The sequence below is a fragment of the Aulonocara sp. 'chitande type north' Nkhata Bay genome, linkage group LG18 (genome assembly GCF_057382095.1).
Source record: "Aulonocara sp. 'chitande type north' Nkhata Bay isolate Kocher_YH1m ecotype deep benthic linkage group LG18, A_spYH_male_GT1.1, whole genome shotgun sequence".
Taxonomy (NCBI): domain Eukaryota; kingdom Metazoa; phylum Chordata; class Actinopteri; order Cichliformes; family Cichlidae; genus Aulonocara; species Aulonocara sp. 'chitande type north' Nkhata Bay.
The window spans coordinates 10,387,029-10,403,609 of NC_141361.1; the positions used below are offsets into that span (position 1 = coordinate 10,387,029).

Here is a 16,581-nt window from a genome sequence, read left to right on the forward strand (position 1 = left end):
AATAAGTAAATAAATGAATCAGTCTCTCTCACACATATACACAAACACACGCACATACAAATCAGATTTGGAAACAAGCTTCCATAGCTTATAGCAAGGTATTGCTAATTTCCCAGCCATTTTCTCTTATCAGCTTCTTGGGTTCTGCCACCATCTTTGCCGTTCGTGAAATCTCCCTTAAACTTCAGTCCAAGATGTATTTGAGTGATACTGAAATTAATTTAGGTCAGTGTTCAAAATAGTTAAATATCACGATGGGTGGCAAGTCGTGCTTCTAGAAGGATTCTGGCACAATCAAAAGTGAACTTTCAGGTAGCTCTGCATTTCCAACAAGCATATCATGCTAACAGACTTCACATAGAAAGCTGCAGTCACTCACAGAAGCTTTTCATTATTTTGATTCCCTGCTTTTCATTAGTTTTGCACCAATAAATAGTATTAAACTAATTAGGAAGATTAGATACGAGGGCTCAGAGTAACAGAGCAGTAGCCTGGGTAGCATGGAGGAGGGAGATGAGGAGGAGGAGAAGGAGGATGATTTAAGTCAGACGAGAATAACGGTGCAGACATTTGACGCCTAATTTGGTTTTTTGGGCGGGGAGCAGCTCGTCTGAGCTACTAGAAGATCCAGCCAGGGGGCTGAGGACCTGCAATCGTCGGCTCTCCTACCACTTGCATGTTCTCAGGAGCTGAGAGCAGCAGCAGCAGCAGCAGCAACGAAAAGCAGAAAGGAAACTTCCCGCTGTGGTGTTTTTGCGATCAAGGTAGGCGTTTTGAGAAGTGTACAGGAAAGTTCACAGCACACAGTGGTAGACTTTACTGAGAAGAATTGATTACTTAGTCTACACTTTTATTTTGAAAATCTACAGGCTTTCGACGAATTAGAATTTTCCACCACGAGGAGTAACTTTAAATATCCAGATGTTTTACTAAATATTATCGCGTAGTTCGATTTTTCAAAAGAAAATGTTTGTTATATGTTTTTGAGACTATATAAAAGACTGCAGTGTGGTGTGTTTCTGTGGTTGGAGCAGGGTGTGGCAAGTGGCACTCCCACTTTACTGTCAATGAATGAACTGCATGAGACTAAAACAGAGCTGTCAAACTTACATGTTTTACTTTACAAAGGGGTTACATTCTCCTTTTACCTATTCCCTGATATGCCTAAATATTTCTTCTTCTTCTTTTTAAAGTTTTTCCTTTAATTTTAATTAAGAGATGTGGCTTTTGTTGAGTGAAGAGAAGAGAAGCAAAATGTGATCCTCACTGTACCTTTTACCAGAAGGATTTTGTGCCTCGACTACTTAGGCATTTGCTGAAAAAATCCTATCAACCTTTCAAAACGCAGTACTCAGTTTTGAATACACTGACATCATGCTCTGACTTGCACATACTGAAATTGTTGGCCAACAGTGTTCATCTTGTGCCTCCATCTCTGTAAGTGGATTATAGGTGAAATTGAGTAACTAATGTTGTGTCATGGCAACAAAACAAGGACACCACATGACCTCTCTGCTGGGACACTGAAACATTCGTTTCCTGAACATCTTGACATGATAGTACATCTTAACATTTGTGTGTGCGTGTGACATGTGTAAAACGACTGTGCAGAGGAGCATGATGCTGTCACATCCTGATATAATCTATTTTCTATTTTCAGCATCTCTTGCAATTAAGGAAGCCCCCCACCCCTTGTGATTTCCATGCTGTGCTGTGCGACGACACTTTTTCCACGCTTTTTTCTCTATCATGACTATTTTTCTCTCCTTTATTCTTTCCTGATTCAATTCCACAAGTAGCAAAGCAATGGCAGTAGGAGTAGCGGGACTGATTTTTCCATTACGACCCTCCATATTCATTTATTTTGAGTGGTTTACACAAAGCATAATCGGTACCCTGACTCTCAGGCTGGGTTGGGACTTTTGAACAGGGGGGGAGAAAGAGGACAACTGATGGAAAAGAGAGGGAGTAGCCAGCCACCAAATGAGACCACGAGGAGGAAAGCAAGGAAAGAAAAAGAGAAGAAAAGACAAAACTTGGCAAACATGACAAAGTTACCAGTTGTTCAGCAGCAGCCAGACTGCAGCACATCTGGAACCCATGAGTAACTTGGAAAATTTTTATAAGAAATAGGGGAGGAGGTAGAAAGAGAAACGAGGAGTGGTGAAAGCAAGGGGCCTTGTAGTGACTCAGCCTTCAGCTATTCCACTCCATCACTGTGTTTAAACTATGTGTCCTTCTGTGGCCAAGGCACAGGGCTTCCCCCGTGTTCCCCTCCTCCTAGGGTGAAGTGAGTCACCCTGAATCAGTTTGCATGGTCTTTTTTTTCCATTTCTCTCTTTTTGTCCACTTCTTTGTCTTGATACCTCACCACCAGTTTAGATTTTCACCTCCTCGTCCATGACTGTGTCATAGATGTTTAATAGGACTAATGTAAACAGGCCTTTTCTCCATGTTTATAACTGTCTCTCTGTGTAAGCTGTGTAAGGAGAGGAGCACTTGTGGAGCCAAGCAGGCAATAGGTGTCATGAGGGGAAGGGAGGAAAGGGAGGAAAGGCAGCCAGTGTTGCCAGAGTGAATCTGAGCTGTGAAATGTTAGCTGTGGAAAAAAAAAACAAGGAAACAAATCCAACCCCCCAAAACACCACTGTAGATCAGCTGCTATATAGAATTTTCCTAAAAGCATTAGCAAGCACAATGACAGGATATGAACTCTTCTGTAAGTTGACTAATCTTGTCAACCTTGCAGTGCAGTGCAGCTGCCCAACCAGTTGCAGTTTGAGGTAAATTATATTATCTGGAAAATACTTGCATACAGATCGCTAAAAGCATTTTGTAAGTAATTTTTGGTATGAAGTCTGGAGATAACACTAGTACTAATTATTTTGGGTGGAAGGCTGAGCAATAAAATTGAGCAAACGGTAAGAAGGATGAGGGATAAGTGTACCAAAAGATATAAGGCAAAAACAGCGATGCTGTGTTTTGTATCAATTTGTATCAAGTTAAGTACTTTTTGAGTGAAAACGTTGCATTCAGCTCTGTCATGGCAATTTTGTTTTCTGACATTTTAAAGTGTGCCTAGCTGATTTCCAGCTCTGTAGCTTTGTAAAATTAACAGAAAAGCTGTTTGACTTCTACCATAGAGCCACTCTCTTCCCTTGCAAACAGAAGGTTTGAACATTTAGTGGGTGGGGCTTCTGAGCCTGAGCTGTCTGGAGCTCGAGCTTTCGTCTGAAAAGGATTACCACTAAAAATGGTGACCTGATTATTTGAAGTGTTGACCACTTTAACATGTGCATCCACCATTGTGACAGTATGACACCCCAACCCCTGTGGATTTGTAATCTTCTGCGTTGAAGCGTTAAGTTTGGCATTCTGGTCATGTGGATGCTGTGGTTAAATCAAACCTTCATTTACTAAATGAACACTTGCCAATCTGAGGAAGACTCAAAGTAGAAATTAAGAGTATAAACACACTTTATACTGTCACCCAAAAAAGTAAGATTATATATAATAAAATAATAGTGCATTCATTCTCTTCATCATTAAAAATGTTTTTCATTGTCTAGTCATTGTAAAATGCTAACGTCAGCTCTTACCCCAGGTGGGTGTAACTTAACTGAAAGCAGCTCTGTAGCCAGCTGAAGAAGTAGTGACAGGCAAGTAGTGACATACTTGTTGGACTAAATCTTACATTTCCAGAAATATTTCTAGAAATATAAACTTTTTAACCACTGACAAAAATATTTTAAACTACATTAAATATTCTAGTCAAATATAAAATTTAATTAAAACACCTTAAAGATATTAGATATTAGGATCAATATAATTTTGCTTGGTGCTATGTTACACTGAACTTTCTACCCAAAAAAGGAGAGGACAAAAAGACTTCAGCTTTCCTTAGACTATATTCATAGTTTAAATTCAAAATTGCACTGTACTTGCGACACTGGGAGTGGGTGTGGAACAAATAGGCCACATTTGCAACACGATGACAGACAGGGGTCTGGGGAGTTTGTAGCATAACACCCATCTCTGAGGACATGACTATTGAGCAATGTCTGAAAGGAAGAGGCTGCACTTGGTACTTTAATTCTGTTGTGAGAACACGTCTGGAGCTTGTATGAGACATAAACTACCAGAGAAATTAAAATGGTGTGTTCACCAGCTGATTTGACCAGATGTGAATGGGCTGTGACCACAGTGAACTCATTATTTGCAGTTTCGAATTGGGTTTTTAGGATTTGAGTTGTTGTTTAAGTCATTCATGAAAATACAACGGTAGAATTGTTCCACTCAGAAACTGGTATGTAGTCGGATGAACCCTGTTTGCGCACAGGTTGCTGGTCTCGCATAGTTGTCTCTTATATTTCATCTAGAGCCATAAAAAGTTGCATGAGACTCTAAAACACCACTTACTAATCATTATCTTTTTCTTCTTACAGATTTGTCTGCTTGACAGAGGAAACGCCCACAAATAAGAGGAAACTTTTCTGCTTCTCTCATCGCCCAATTCACCTCTCATTATGGCTATAGTCCTCCACTCCAGCCCTCTGCTGTGGACACGGCTGGCAGCCCTGGCTTTCTCCTGTGTGGCATTCTCTGTGGCCGTGCATGGTGCCCAACTCGTGCACGGCACCGGAGACTGGTGCATCTTCTGCTGGGCCTTCAGCTTTGCCGGCACTCTGCTCGTGATTCTGGTGGAGCTCTTCGGCCTGCAGACCAAAGCCCCTGTTTCCTGGAAGAACTTCCCTATCACCTTTGCCTGCTACGCTGCCCTACTCTGTTTGTCCGCCTCTATCATCTTCCCACTCTACTTCCTCAAGGGTTTATCGGGCTCCAGTTCGGTCCGCGACTACCGTATCGTGGTAACCGTCTTCTCCTGCTTGGCTACCATTGCTTACATAAGTGAGGTGAGCATCAGCAAGGCGCGTCCGGGTGAGGTGGCCGGCTACATGGCCACAGGACCTGGACTATTGAAAGTCTGTGAGACCTTCGTGGCCTGCGTCATCTTCGTCTTTGTGAGTGACCCCGTGTTGTACGACCGTCACGATGCACTGAAGTACTGCATGGCCGTGTACTGCATCTGCTTCATCCTGTCAGCAGCCATCATCCTGCTCTGTATAGGCGAGTGTACCGGGTGCTTGCCTTTCCCATTCCCCCGGTTCCTGTCAGCCTACGCCATGCTGGCCGTGGTCCTCTACCTGTCAGCAACCATCATCTGGCCTATCTTCAACTTTGACCCCAAACACGGTGGGGATAAAAATAGGCCATACAACTGCAGCTCACAACCGGGGTTGTGTTTGTGGGATAAGCGCATGGCAGTGGCTGTACTCACCGGTGTCAACTTCATCCTCTACCTGGCAGACCTGATCTACTCCACCCGTCTAGTATTTGTCAATGCTTAAAAAACAGGAAATCACGCTAGCAGTATGCTCCAAATAAAATTTAATTTGCCCACTTTGACAAAGGCTTTGGAATTGCTGTCTCTTTTATTGCTACAAGCAAATGGTGGCATACTCAGTCTAGCACTCTGATCACTTTAATGGTATCACTTGAGGACAAGCCGTGATAGGAGACTAGAGAACAAACTTTAGCATGATAGCACAGCTGAGACAAATCCTGTGTGACTCAATTTGTTGTTTTAAATTTGCCCTTAAAATAATATGATTTGACTTTTGCTAGAACCAGACAGAAGGAGAAAAGCATGCCCTATGGCCCAAGCTGCCCTAACTGTGCAGTGGTAAATATGGAAATGCATTTAAAAAAACAAAAAAACAAAAGAGAGTGTGCTCAAACCATGAATGAAGCTTTTCATAGGTAGAGATTGACATATTCGGCTGGTCAAAACACAGATCTTGCGCTCTTTTTGGCCCGAAACGTTAAAAATTAGCCCTGAAACCTTGCCGAATTAATTTTGTGTGAAGTATACTGCATGACTGAATTTCTTAGAGAGAAAGTGAGAGAGAGAGAGAGAGAGAGAGAGAGAGAGAGAGAGAGAGAGAGAGGGGAGGAGTTGGAAGCAAGTTAGTGGTTGTGTCTACACATACAACAATATGACTTTCTGTTCATGTATTGGGGCATGTAAATGGCAAATATTTGCTTCCAGTCACCCAAATAGACTCTTATCTTTTATATAGAGACCTGAATGTGATTGCTGGAATCTGCTGATATTACTCAAAATTTTTAATGGTAGATCAGTTCCCATTTTTATACAGAAAATACATTTTTCATGTATGCAGGGATGCTTTGGATAGTAGTAATCTACCAACAGATTTCCCAAAAGAAGGCCACGTCTTATTTACATGCTGTGTTCATGTAAATAAGACAGAAAAATAAAAACAAAGCTAATGTTGAGTTTTTGTTTGATACTTTTGGCAGAGTGTATGTCAAAAGTGTATATATAAAAAGAAAATCAGTGAACATTTCAGATTAACTGTTACAGAAAATATTGCAGTGCCATGTGACTGACTTTTGTGGCCTTTTTTTTTAAATGGCATCATTAAACTTCATTGCAGTACACAAAGCAGCTGACAGGGTTGCATCAGTCAGTCATTTCTTTAAGTTCATATCCCAACAATTCAACCACTTAAAGAAGTGATGAATTGGTTTACATGATGTTAAAGATGATTGGTAGGCTAGCTTTTGCTCTTGTTATGGAATGTGCATATCTGTGAGCTATAATCTATTGTAAGAACATATATGGATTTAAAGAAACAAGAAAAACATATAGTCAAAGTGCACGTATTAATGTTTTCATTGTGTGTTTATATTTCTGGTGTCTCCAAATATCCAAGAACCTACTAATGCTGGTCCCTCACAGCTAAGGTTATATTCATTACATCTATTTGTTTTGTACTGCTTATAGAAATCTAATAAAAAGGTTTCTCTCAGTCTAGATGTTCTTAGGATTGTAGTCTTTACATTTTTTATACTTTGCTGTTCCAAGTGTGGAAACCGCATCAGTGTTGAAGGAAAATGTATTCCAGTGTTTCAATAAATCCACATGATTAACAGATGTTTGTGTGTTACTTTCATGTTTTTATGCTTTGGTTTAGTCCCCATATGATCCAATTTGAACATTTTATTTAACTCTAAACTTATTTTTAGCCACCCTGTTGGTGTAGCTCCTCTTCTTAGTCAAGGCTGAAAAATGCCAACGTCTATTAGAAGCTGCAAAATCTGGTATAGATATTTAATACTAAGTGTGTGACACACACACATAGGAAAATAACTGGTAAATAAGTAGGTACCTGTCCAAATGGAAACAGCCAGGGTTTAAAGCAAGAGCCCAAAAAAATCAATACCTTCAGTGGCAACACGGGGCTGGCTCCAAAAGTGAGTCCCACAACCAACTCTAATGTTAATACCTCCACCTTTCCAGCCAAAAAAAAACAGCGTGTTGGTCTAAAGAGCTTGGAAAGAAAGCAACTGAACTTCTTTGAGTTTCTTGAGTTTCTATTTAAAACTGAGGTGAAACGCCATTGTAATGGAGAATGTCACTTTAAGAGGGATGGACTTGACCTCCTGACTATGAATAATGAAGATGATAAGGTGCTGACTCTATGAATCCACAATCTCAACAGGGTTGTCCGATAAGAACAGATGGCTTATCCACAAAATCCACTGCCACTCAGGTATCTGCCGTTCACTCATTTATTTAACAAGAATCCGAGGTACACATCCATAATGTGAGTGAGGGGATTTAACAGGCTGTAAAATGCTATATGCATTGTGTTGAAGTGATGGTGTGGTTTCTGTTGGAAAGAACATAAAAGTCTTCCATGATTATGTGAACAGAGTGAATTAAATGTGTAATACAACAATACAAAAAATACTGGGTAGTGGAACGTTCAACCAAAATAAGGGAGTATCAACAAATGCTAATTTTACTATTTGCATAAACCCTAACTAGGCACTTTACACTATAGCCAACATGAGAAATTAGTGACGGTCCCTTAATGACCGCATGGCAGAGGCTGCTTGGGCAGTAACATTCAGTAAACAAAGTGTGCGCCAAGGATTTAAACAAGGGAGGATAATGGCTGCAGCAAAGAACAAACAGGATAAACACAGAAACTTACAGTCTCATGGACGCACACTGCTAACAGCACAAGGAACGAAAATCCACACGGTGAGTAAAACTCTACTGACTCTCCCCACCTGCAGCTCCGACCGAACTCTGCGTCGAAGTGTGTGCGTAATGATGAGGTAGAATTGTGTCTTCTGATTGGTGAAGAGGATGGGTTGCCTCACCGCTCACAGCTGTATGCTGATATATTTACTCGGCAGATGTGGCTCTGTTCGTCGGTTCAGCCGATGGGCTGGCCTTTTGTACAGCCGCCCCCAACTTTGCGGGGCAAAGGTGCACTTCACTCAGGAAGGTCAGGCAGTAGACTCCGGTGGAAGAGCTGTGAGTCTGATGAGTCGAGCCACTGGTCGGGTGTATGTCTTGTCTCCAACCTGTATCTGAACTTTCCGAACCCTGCCATCTGCTCCAGGGATGACTTGGATGACCTTACCAACTGGCCATATGGCACGAGGGAGCTGCTGGTCCACAATGAGAACGATAGTGCCAACAGTCAACTCATCTCTTTCCTGCTGCCATTTATGCCGCATCTGGAGTGAAGGTAGATAATTCCGGATGTAGTGGATCCAGAATTGATCCGCCAAGGCTTGACACTGCCTCCACCTACAACGACTCAGGAGTTCTGCTTCTGGGTAGACGACCTGTGGCATACTGGAATCAGGCCGCCCCATCAACAACATGTTGGGAGTGATTGGATCAGCATCTGCTATGTCTGAGGAGACATAACCTAGCGGCTTAGAGTTGATGATGCTCTCTACCTTGCTGAGTATCGTCCTAAAGACTTCCTCAGTGACATGCTGCAAGCCGAGAATGGTATGCAGCGCAGACTTGATGGAACGAGTCTCCCGTTCCCAGGAACCACCGAAATGTGGAGCCTATGGAGGGTTGAAACAAAAATGAATCTGCTGGCTGGCCAACTGTGACTTCAGAGCTGGGCCGAGGGCGTTGAAAGTCTCCTGGAGTTCAGAGCTACCACCTTTGAAGTTGGTACCTTGATCCGACAGTAGTTCGAAGGGCTTCCCACGTCTCGCGATGAAACGACGCAGTCCCATCAGGAATGAGTCAGTGTCCATGCTGGCAAGCAGATCAAAGTAGACTGCATGGGTGGTTAGGCATTTGAAGATGATCCCCCACCGTTTCTCGGTACGCCGCCCCATCTTGACAAGGTATGGACCAAAGCAGTCCACCCCAGTTGAATAGAAGGCTGGGCGATGAAGTCTTAAACTGGATGAGGGAAGGTCAACCATCTTGGGAATGACCGGCTGACTGCGCCACCTCCTGCATTCAGGACAGTTGTACTGGTGCTTCCGGATGGTCTCTTGTCCTCGAAGTATCCAGAACCTGCGCCGGAGCTCAGCAAAGACCCTCTCGGAGCCTGGGTGAACAAGCCTGCGATCACAATCCTGGATGATGTGCTTTGTAATAAAATGCTGAGGGTCAAGAACGACAGGATGCAAGATGTCTTGACTGAGGGTTTCACATCTGCGAAGCCCCCCCCCCCCCCACGGATCAGTTGAACCTCTGGGTCATACTAAGGAGCTAAGGCAAGTAGGCGACTGCTGGCAGCTACCGGTTTGTGAGATGACAGCCGAACAAAATCTTCAGGAAAACTGTCTTCCTGTACCTTCTGGAGGAATTCTAGTTCTGCTTGCCAGTAATTCTCTGCTGTGGGTGTTGAGTTGGCAGCTGTCCCGTGGACAGCTCGAACGTAATCTTCAGGCAAGTCCTGGAAGCCACCGAAAGAAGCAACATCAGAAGCTATCCTTCCGCAGCTCTGATGAATCATCAAGGGAAATGTGGTTCGGGAGCTCTGGGCAGTATGATGCCATCTGCCAGAGAAAAGGTGGGCCCCGGCGCGACCGATGATGAGCGGTGAGCTGCGAGAGCAGTAATCCCCGAGTGATGTCGTCGGCAGGATATCTCCACAGGCCCCCTTCAGTTAGCTCTTGAATATCTGGAGCCTGGGATTGGGACTGGAGCCAGTTCAGGACTGTAGTGGAGTCTGTCCAATAGACAATGCTTGAGATACAAAGGGTGAGTTCCCTCTTGAGAACGGCAGCAAGCTGGGCTCCCACATGAGCAGCACAGAGCTCCAACCTCAGAATGGACTGTTGACGGACGGGAGCAAATCGAGATCAGCGCGGCTAGGAAGGCTACCTGGATTCCCCCCATATGATCTTCCGTCCTAAGGTAGGCTACAGCTCCATATGCCTTCTCAAATGCATCGGAGAAGATGTGGATGCTCTGCTTGCAAAGGGATAGGTCTGTCTCTGGCTGCACATAACAACGTGGCAGGGAGACATCAGGGAGCTGAATCAATTCACTTTCCCATGCATGCCACAGCTTCAGCAGGTCGATTGGCAGATTCGGATCATCCCAGTCTCTCCTTTTCCGCCAGAGATGCTGCATCAGGATTTTGGCCCGAGTGGTGTAAGGAATGAGGAGGCCAAGCGGATCATACTGCTTGGCCAGAACCCAATAGATGTTGCGCATTGTGGGCTCCACCAACTGCTCGGTGTGCCAAATCTGATATCTGAGCTCATCAGACTGACAGTGCCATTGCAGGCCCAGAGTCCGCTTTGGTACATCAGTCCCATTGGGGGAAAACCACAGTTCACTGCTCTGTGAGTCTGATCCAGGTGGCATATGACTGATGAGTTCTGGGTAGTTAGAAGCCCACTGTCGTAATTCGAAGCCACTGGTGAGCAGCAACTGCTGGATTTTGTTGACCAGTTGCTGGGCTTCAGGAAATGATGCGAAGCTCTGGAGGAGATTGTCAACGTAGAAACATTTCTCTACTGTGTGACGGGTATCTTCGCTGGGGCTGCTGTGATCCAGAACGTGCTGCTGCAGAGCATTGGTGGCACAGCAGGGATGTCGCCCTGAAAGGCAACACCTGCCATTCGTAGACATCTGGTTGCCTCGTGCAATCCATCTCTCCAGAGGAAACGGAGGAAAGGCTTGTCCTGAGTCAAGAGGTGGACCTGGTGAAACATCCCCTTGATGTCACTGCTCACCGCAATGGGATACTCCCGGAAGCGAAGTAACACACCCAGGAGCATCCAGCCCAGGGTAGGACCAGCTAGGAGATGCTGATTCAGGCTGGTACCATTGTGCACAAAAGAACAGTTGAATACAATGCGATCCTTGCCAATATGATGAACCATGTGGTGTGGTATGTACCAGGTGTTGCCATCTATATCCATGTCCGCGATGGTCAGTTTACTCACATAGCCTGCATCCACCAGCTTCTGAATTTCCTGGTTATAGGTGGCTGCTCGTACAGGCTTCTTCAGGAGGCGCTTCTCCGTGGCTCGCATGTGACCCAGGACAGAGTCCTTAGTGGAATGAAGCAGGACTGGTTCCTCTTTCCACAGCAACGGGGCGGCATATCGGCATATCTTCTCCTCTAGCATCTTGACAGCCATGGTATCTTGTTTTGAACGTGTGGCCACTTTCTCATTCTGGTATGGGAGAACATCCATCTGCCAGAGCTTGGCTACATTACTGAGAAGTTCAGCACTGGGAGTCAGGGTGCTTGTGAGTAGACACTGAGGAGTGGAGGCTTGATGTAGAAGAACCTTGGCTGGACCCTGCAGAGTCCAACCCAGCCGTGTCTTGAGTGCAGCTGGTCCTCCCCATGGACCCAGATGTACAGGCTCTATTGGAGTCAGGAGATGTGGGTAGTCAGAGCCAATCAGCAATAATGGTTGAGCTTGGTGGAACGAATGAAGTGGAAGACCTCACAGGTGGTGGTAGGACCTTTGCAGTGCTGGATGTGAGTGTTTGGCGAGCCCAAGCTCAGTGGCATCTTGGATCCGGAACCGTTTCCAAGGGCTATAGAGAAGGAAACGGAATGTCCTTCCACCGTTCTAATGTTTGTCGGATGGTTCAAAGCGCCAACTCCTCCCTCATTCCCTGAAGGCCCAGCTCTTGGGCAGCACTGTGAAGAAGGATTGTGCGCTCTGACCCATCATCAAGGATGATTGAGGGTCCTCTTCTGGACAGAGATCTCCGATGTTATTCCCGGGATCTGCTGGAGCCACTCGCCTAGCTTGGGAGTCACCGCACCTAGTGCTCCAATTACCACGGGGACCACCGTTACCTTCACCCTCCATATCCTCTCGAGCTCTTCTCTGAGCCCTTGGTATTTCTCCAGCTTCTCGTGTTCCTTCTTGCTTCCTCCTTTGTCAGATAGAGAAGGAAACGTTCCACCGTTCTAATGTTTGTCAGATGGTTCAAAGCACCAACTCCTCCCTCATTCCCTGAAGGCCCAGCTCTTGGGCAGCACTGTGAACCGCTTTCAGAACCGCTACATCGATCACTACGGCCGTCTTCTTCTGTTTGTCTACCACCACTATGTCCGGTTGGTTAGCCACCACCATTTTGTCCGTCTGTATGTGGAAGTCCCACAGGATCTTAGCTCGGTCATTCTCCACCACCCTTGGGGGCATCTCCCATTTTGACCTCGGGACTTCCAGGTTATACTCGGCATGCCTTCATATTTATCTGTCTCGGTCATGTCTGCGGTAGGCTTGCTTAGCATAGGGGGTCTAGCCTTAGGACCCTTACTGGATGCAGACGCCCCAGGCAGGAATCGAACTTGCGATCCTCTGTTCCAAAGGCGTGTAGTCTAACCACTACGCTATCCAACTGCTATCATACGTATATATATATATATATACATACATACATACATATATATATATATATATATATATATATACATACATACATATATATATATACATACATACATACATACATATATATATATATATATATATATACATACATACATACATATATATATATATATATGTATATATATATATATATATATATATATATATATATATATATATATATATATATATATATATATATATGTATATATATATATATATGTGTGTGTGTGTGTGTGTGTGTGTATATATCTATATATATGTGTACATACATACATACATACACGCCTTTGGAACAGAGGATCGCAAGTTCAATTCCTGCCTGGGGCGGCTGTGTGTGTGTGTGTGTATATATATATATATATATATATATATATATATATATATATATATATATATATATATATATATATGATGCATGTACCCATCACCTCTCTTCTCAGAGATTCCTTTCAGCTTTGTGCTAACCCCAGGGTGTGAATCAGTGACAACTGTCACAACGACTGTAAATTTTTGACCACTGGAGGCTGCAATTCTGTTATGAGAACAAGTCTGGAGCTTTCATGAGACATAAACTACAAGAGAAATAAAAGATGGCGCGCTCACCAGCTGATTTGACGAGATGTAAATGGACTGTGATGGGTTTGACCACAGTGAACTCATTATTTGTAGTTTTGCGTTTTCACCATTTCATTTGTTTTAGCCATTCATGAAAATACAAAGGCATCATTGTTTCACTCAGAAATTATTATGTAGGAGGACTGACTCTCTTTGGGCACAGACTGCTGGCCTCACATAGTTATAGCTTGTATTTCATCTGGAGCCATAAAAAGTTGCATCAGACTCTAGAATACCACTAATCATTTTCTTTTTCTTACAATTTTCTCTGCCTGACAGAGGAAACTCCAACAAATAGGAGGAATCTGTTCTGCTTCTCTCATCGCCCAATTCACCTCTCATCATGGCAATAGTCCTCCACTTCAACCCTCTGCTGTGGACACGGCTGGCAGCCCTGGCTTTCTCCTGTGTGGCATTCTCTGTGGCTGTGCATGGTGCCAGGACCATCCCCATCATCGGAGACTGGTGCATCTTCTGCTGGGCCTTCAGCTTTGCCGGCACTCTGCTCGTGATTCTGGTGGAGCTCTTTGGTCTGCAGACGAAAGTCCCTGTTTCCTGGAAGAACTTCCCTATCACCTTTGCCTGCTACGCTGCCCTACTCTGTTTGTCCGCCTCTATCATCTTCCCACTCTACTTCCTCAAACATTCCACAGGCCCCAGTACGATCCGCGACTACCGTATTGTGGCAGCCTTCTTCTCTTGCTTGGCTACCATTGCTTACATAAGTGAGGTGAGCATCAGCAAGGCACGTCCAGGTGAGGTGGCCGGCTACATGGCCACAGGACCTGGACTATTGAAAGTCTGTGAGACCTTCGTGGCCTGCATCATATTTGTCTTTGTGACTGATCCCGTGTTGTACGACCGTCATGATGCACCAAAGTACTGCATGGCTGTCTACTGCATCTGCTTCATCCTGTCAGCAGCCATCATCCTGCTCTGTATAGGCGAGTGTACCGGGTGCTTGCCTTTCCCATTCCCCCGGTTCCTGTCAGCCTACGCCATGCTGGCCGTGGTCCTCTACCTGTCAGCAACCATCATCTGGCCTATCTTCAACTTTGACCCCAGACATGGTGGGAATAGAGATAGGCCATACAGCTGCAGCACAGAATCGGGGTTGTGTTCATGGGATAAGCGCATGGCAGTGGCTCTACTCACTGCTATCAACTTCATCCTCTACCTGGCAGACCTGATCTACTCCACCCGTCTAGTATTTGTCAATGCTTAAAAAACAGGAAGTCAGGCTAGCAGTATGCTCCAAATAAAATTGAATTTGCCCACTTTGACAAAGGCTTTGGAACTGCTGTCACTGTTACTGCTGCAAGCATACTCAGTTTAGCACTCTGGTCACTTTAATGGAATCACTAGAGGACAAGTCGTGATAGGAGGCTAAAGAGCAAACTTTAGCATGATAGCACAGCTGAGACAAATCCTGTATGACTCAATTTGTTGTTTGAAATTTACCCTGAAAATGATATGATTTGACTTTTGCTAGAACCAGACAGAAGGAGAAAAGCATGCCCTATGGCCCAAGGTAACTGTGCAGTAGTAAATATGGAAATGCATTTTAAAAAACTCAAAAGAGAGTGTGCTCAAGCCATGAACAAAGCTTTTCATAGGCAAAGATTGACATATTCGGCTGGTCAAAACACAGATCTTGCGCTCTTTTTGGCCTGAAACTTTAAAAATTAGCCCTGAAACCTTGCCGAATTAATTTTGTGTGAAGTATACTGCATGACTGAATTTCTTAGAGAGGAAGAGAGAGAGAGAGAGAGAGAGAGAGAGAGAGAGAAGGGAGGAGTTGGAAGCAAGTTAGTGGTTGTGTCTACACATACAACAATATGACTTTCTGTTTATGTGTTGGGGCATGTAAATGGCAGATATTTGCTTCCAGTCACCCAAATAGACTCTTATCTTTTATATAGAGACCTGAATGTGATTGCTGGAATCTGCTGATATTACTCAAAAATCAATTCCCATTTTAATACAGAAAATACAGTTTTCATGTATGCAGGGATGCTTTGGATAGTAGTAATCTGTCAACAGATTTTCCAAAGGAAGATTCAAAAAAATGCTGTGTGCATGTAGAAAAGACAGAGTGGAATAAAAACAACGATAATGTTGAGTTTTTGGGTTCTAGCAATTAGTCTTTTTTTAAGTTCATGATATCAACACTTCAATGATTTAAAGAAGTTATGAATTGGTTTACATGATGTTAAAGATGATTGGTAGCCTAGGTTTTGCTCTTGTTATGGAATGTGTGTGTCTGCGAACTACAATCTATTGTAAGAACATATCTGAAAAAAACAAGGAAAGCATATAGTCAAAGTGCACGCATTAATGTTTTCATTGTGGGTTTATATTTCTGGTGTCTCCAAATATCAAAGAACCTACTAATGCTATGTCAGTTTGTGTGGTACTGCTCATAGAAATCTATTAAAAAAGGTTTCACTCCGTCTACATGCTCTTAGGATTGTAGTCTTTACATTTTTTATACTCTGCTGTTTCAAGTGTGGAAACCGCATCAGTGTTGAAGGAAAATGTATTCCAGTGTTTCAATAAAACCACATGATTAACAGATGTTTGTGTGTTACTTTCATGTTTTTATGCTTTGGTTTATTTAAAGCTCCTGTATGGTCCAATTTGAACATTTTATTTAACTCTAAACTTTTTTTTAGCCACCCTGTTGGTGTAGCTTTGTCATGTCACAATGTGAGTCAATCCCCTTGTAAGTCAAGACTGAAATATGTCAAAGTTTATTAGAAGCTGCAGAATCTGGTATAGATATTTAATATTAACTCATTCACTGCCATTGACGTCTATAGACGTCAATGGCAGTCAACGTAAGTTGAACTGAAGCCCACCAGCAGTAAAAGTAGACCTGCAAGGAGGTGCAGGGTTTGCGCACGTAAGGGATTGCGCAGTGAGACAAAAATGTGGTGCAAGTCCTGTTGTGTTTCACTGCCAGCCATTTGAAAATGGCTGGCAGTGAATGAGTTAAGTGTGTGACACACACACATAGGAAAATAATTGGTAATATGAGTCAATAAATATACACATTTACCTGTCACAATGGAAACATCCAGGGTTTAATACAAGCTTGTATGACATAAACTACCAGAGAAATAAAAGCTGGTGTGTTTACCAGCTGATTTGACCAGATGCAAATGGGTTGTGATGTGTTTGATCACA

At 43.6% G+C, this 16,581-nt stretch overlaps 2 protein-coding genes across 2 annotated transcripts; both read left to right on the forward strand.

The window, feature by feature from the left end:
• Nucleotides 1–523: 523 nt before the first annotated feature.
• Nucleotides 524–7,016, forward strand: LOC147308025 (myeloid-associated differentiation marker homolog). Its single transcript, XM_086272731.1, has 2 exons — nucleotides 524–764; nucleotides 4,446–7,016. Exon 2 carries the CDS (start codon nucleotides 4,527–4,529, stop codon nucleotides 5,406–5,408), a length of 882 nt encoding a protein of 293 aa, XP_086128857.1. The 5' UTR covers nucleotides 524–764; nucleotides 4,446–4,526; the 3' UTR covers nucleotides 5,409–7,016.
• Nucleotides 7,017–13,583: 6,567 nt separating this feature from the next.
• Nucleotides 13,584–16,110, forward strand: LOC147308026 (myeloid-associated differentiation marker homolog). The gene has a single exon (XM_086271973.1). It carries the CDS (start codon nucleotides 13,736–13,738, stop codon nucleotides 14,615–14,617), a length of 882 nt encoding a protein of 293 aa, XP_086128099.1. The 5' UTR covers nucleotides 13,584–13,735; the 3' UTR covers nucleotides 14,618–16,110.
• The last annotated feature ends 471 nt before the right edge of the window (nucleotides 16,111–16,581 follow it).

Coding starts and splice junctions, on each gene's coding strand:
- LOC147308026 (XM_086271973.1), top strand. CDS start 13,736: ATGGCAATAGTCCTCCACTTCAACCCTCTGCTGTGGACACGGCTGGCA.
- LOC147308025 (XM_086272731.1), top strand. CDS start 4,527: ATGGCTATAGTCCTCCACTCCAGCCCTCTGCTGTGGACACGGCTGGCA.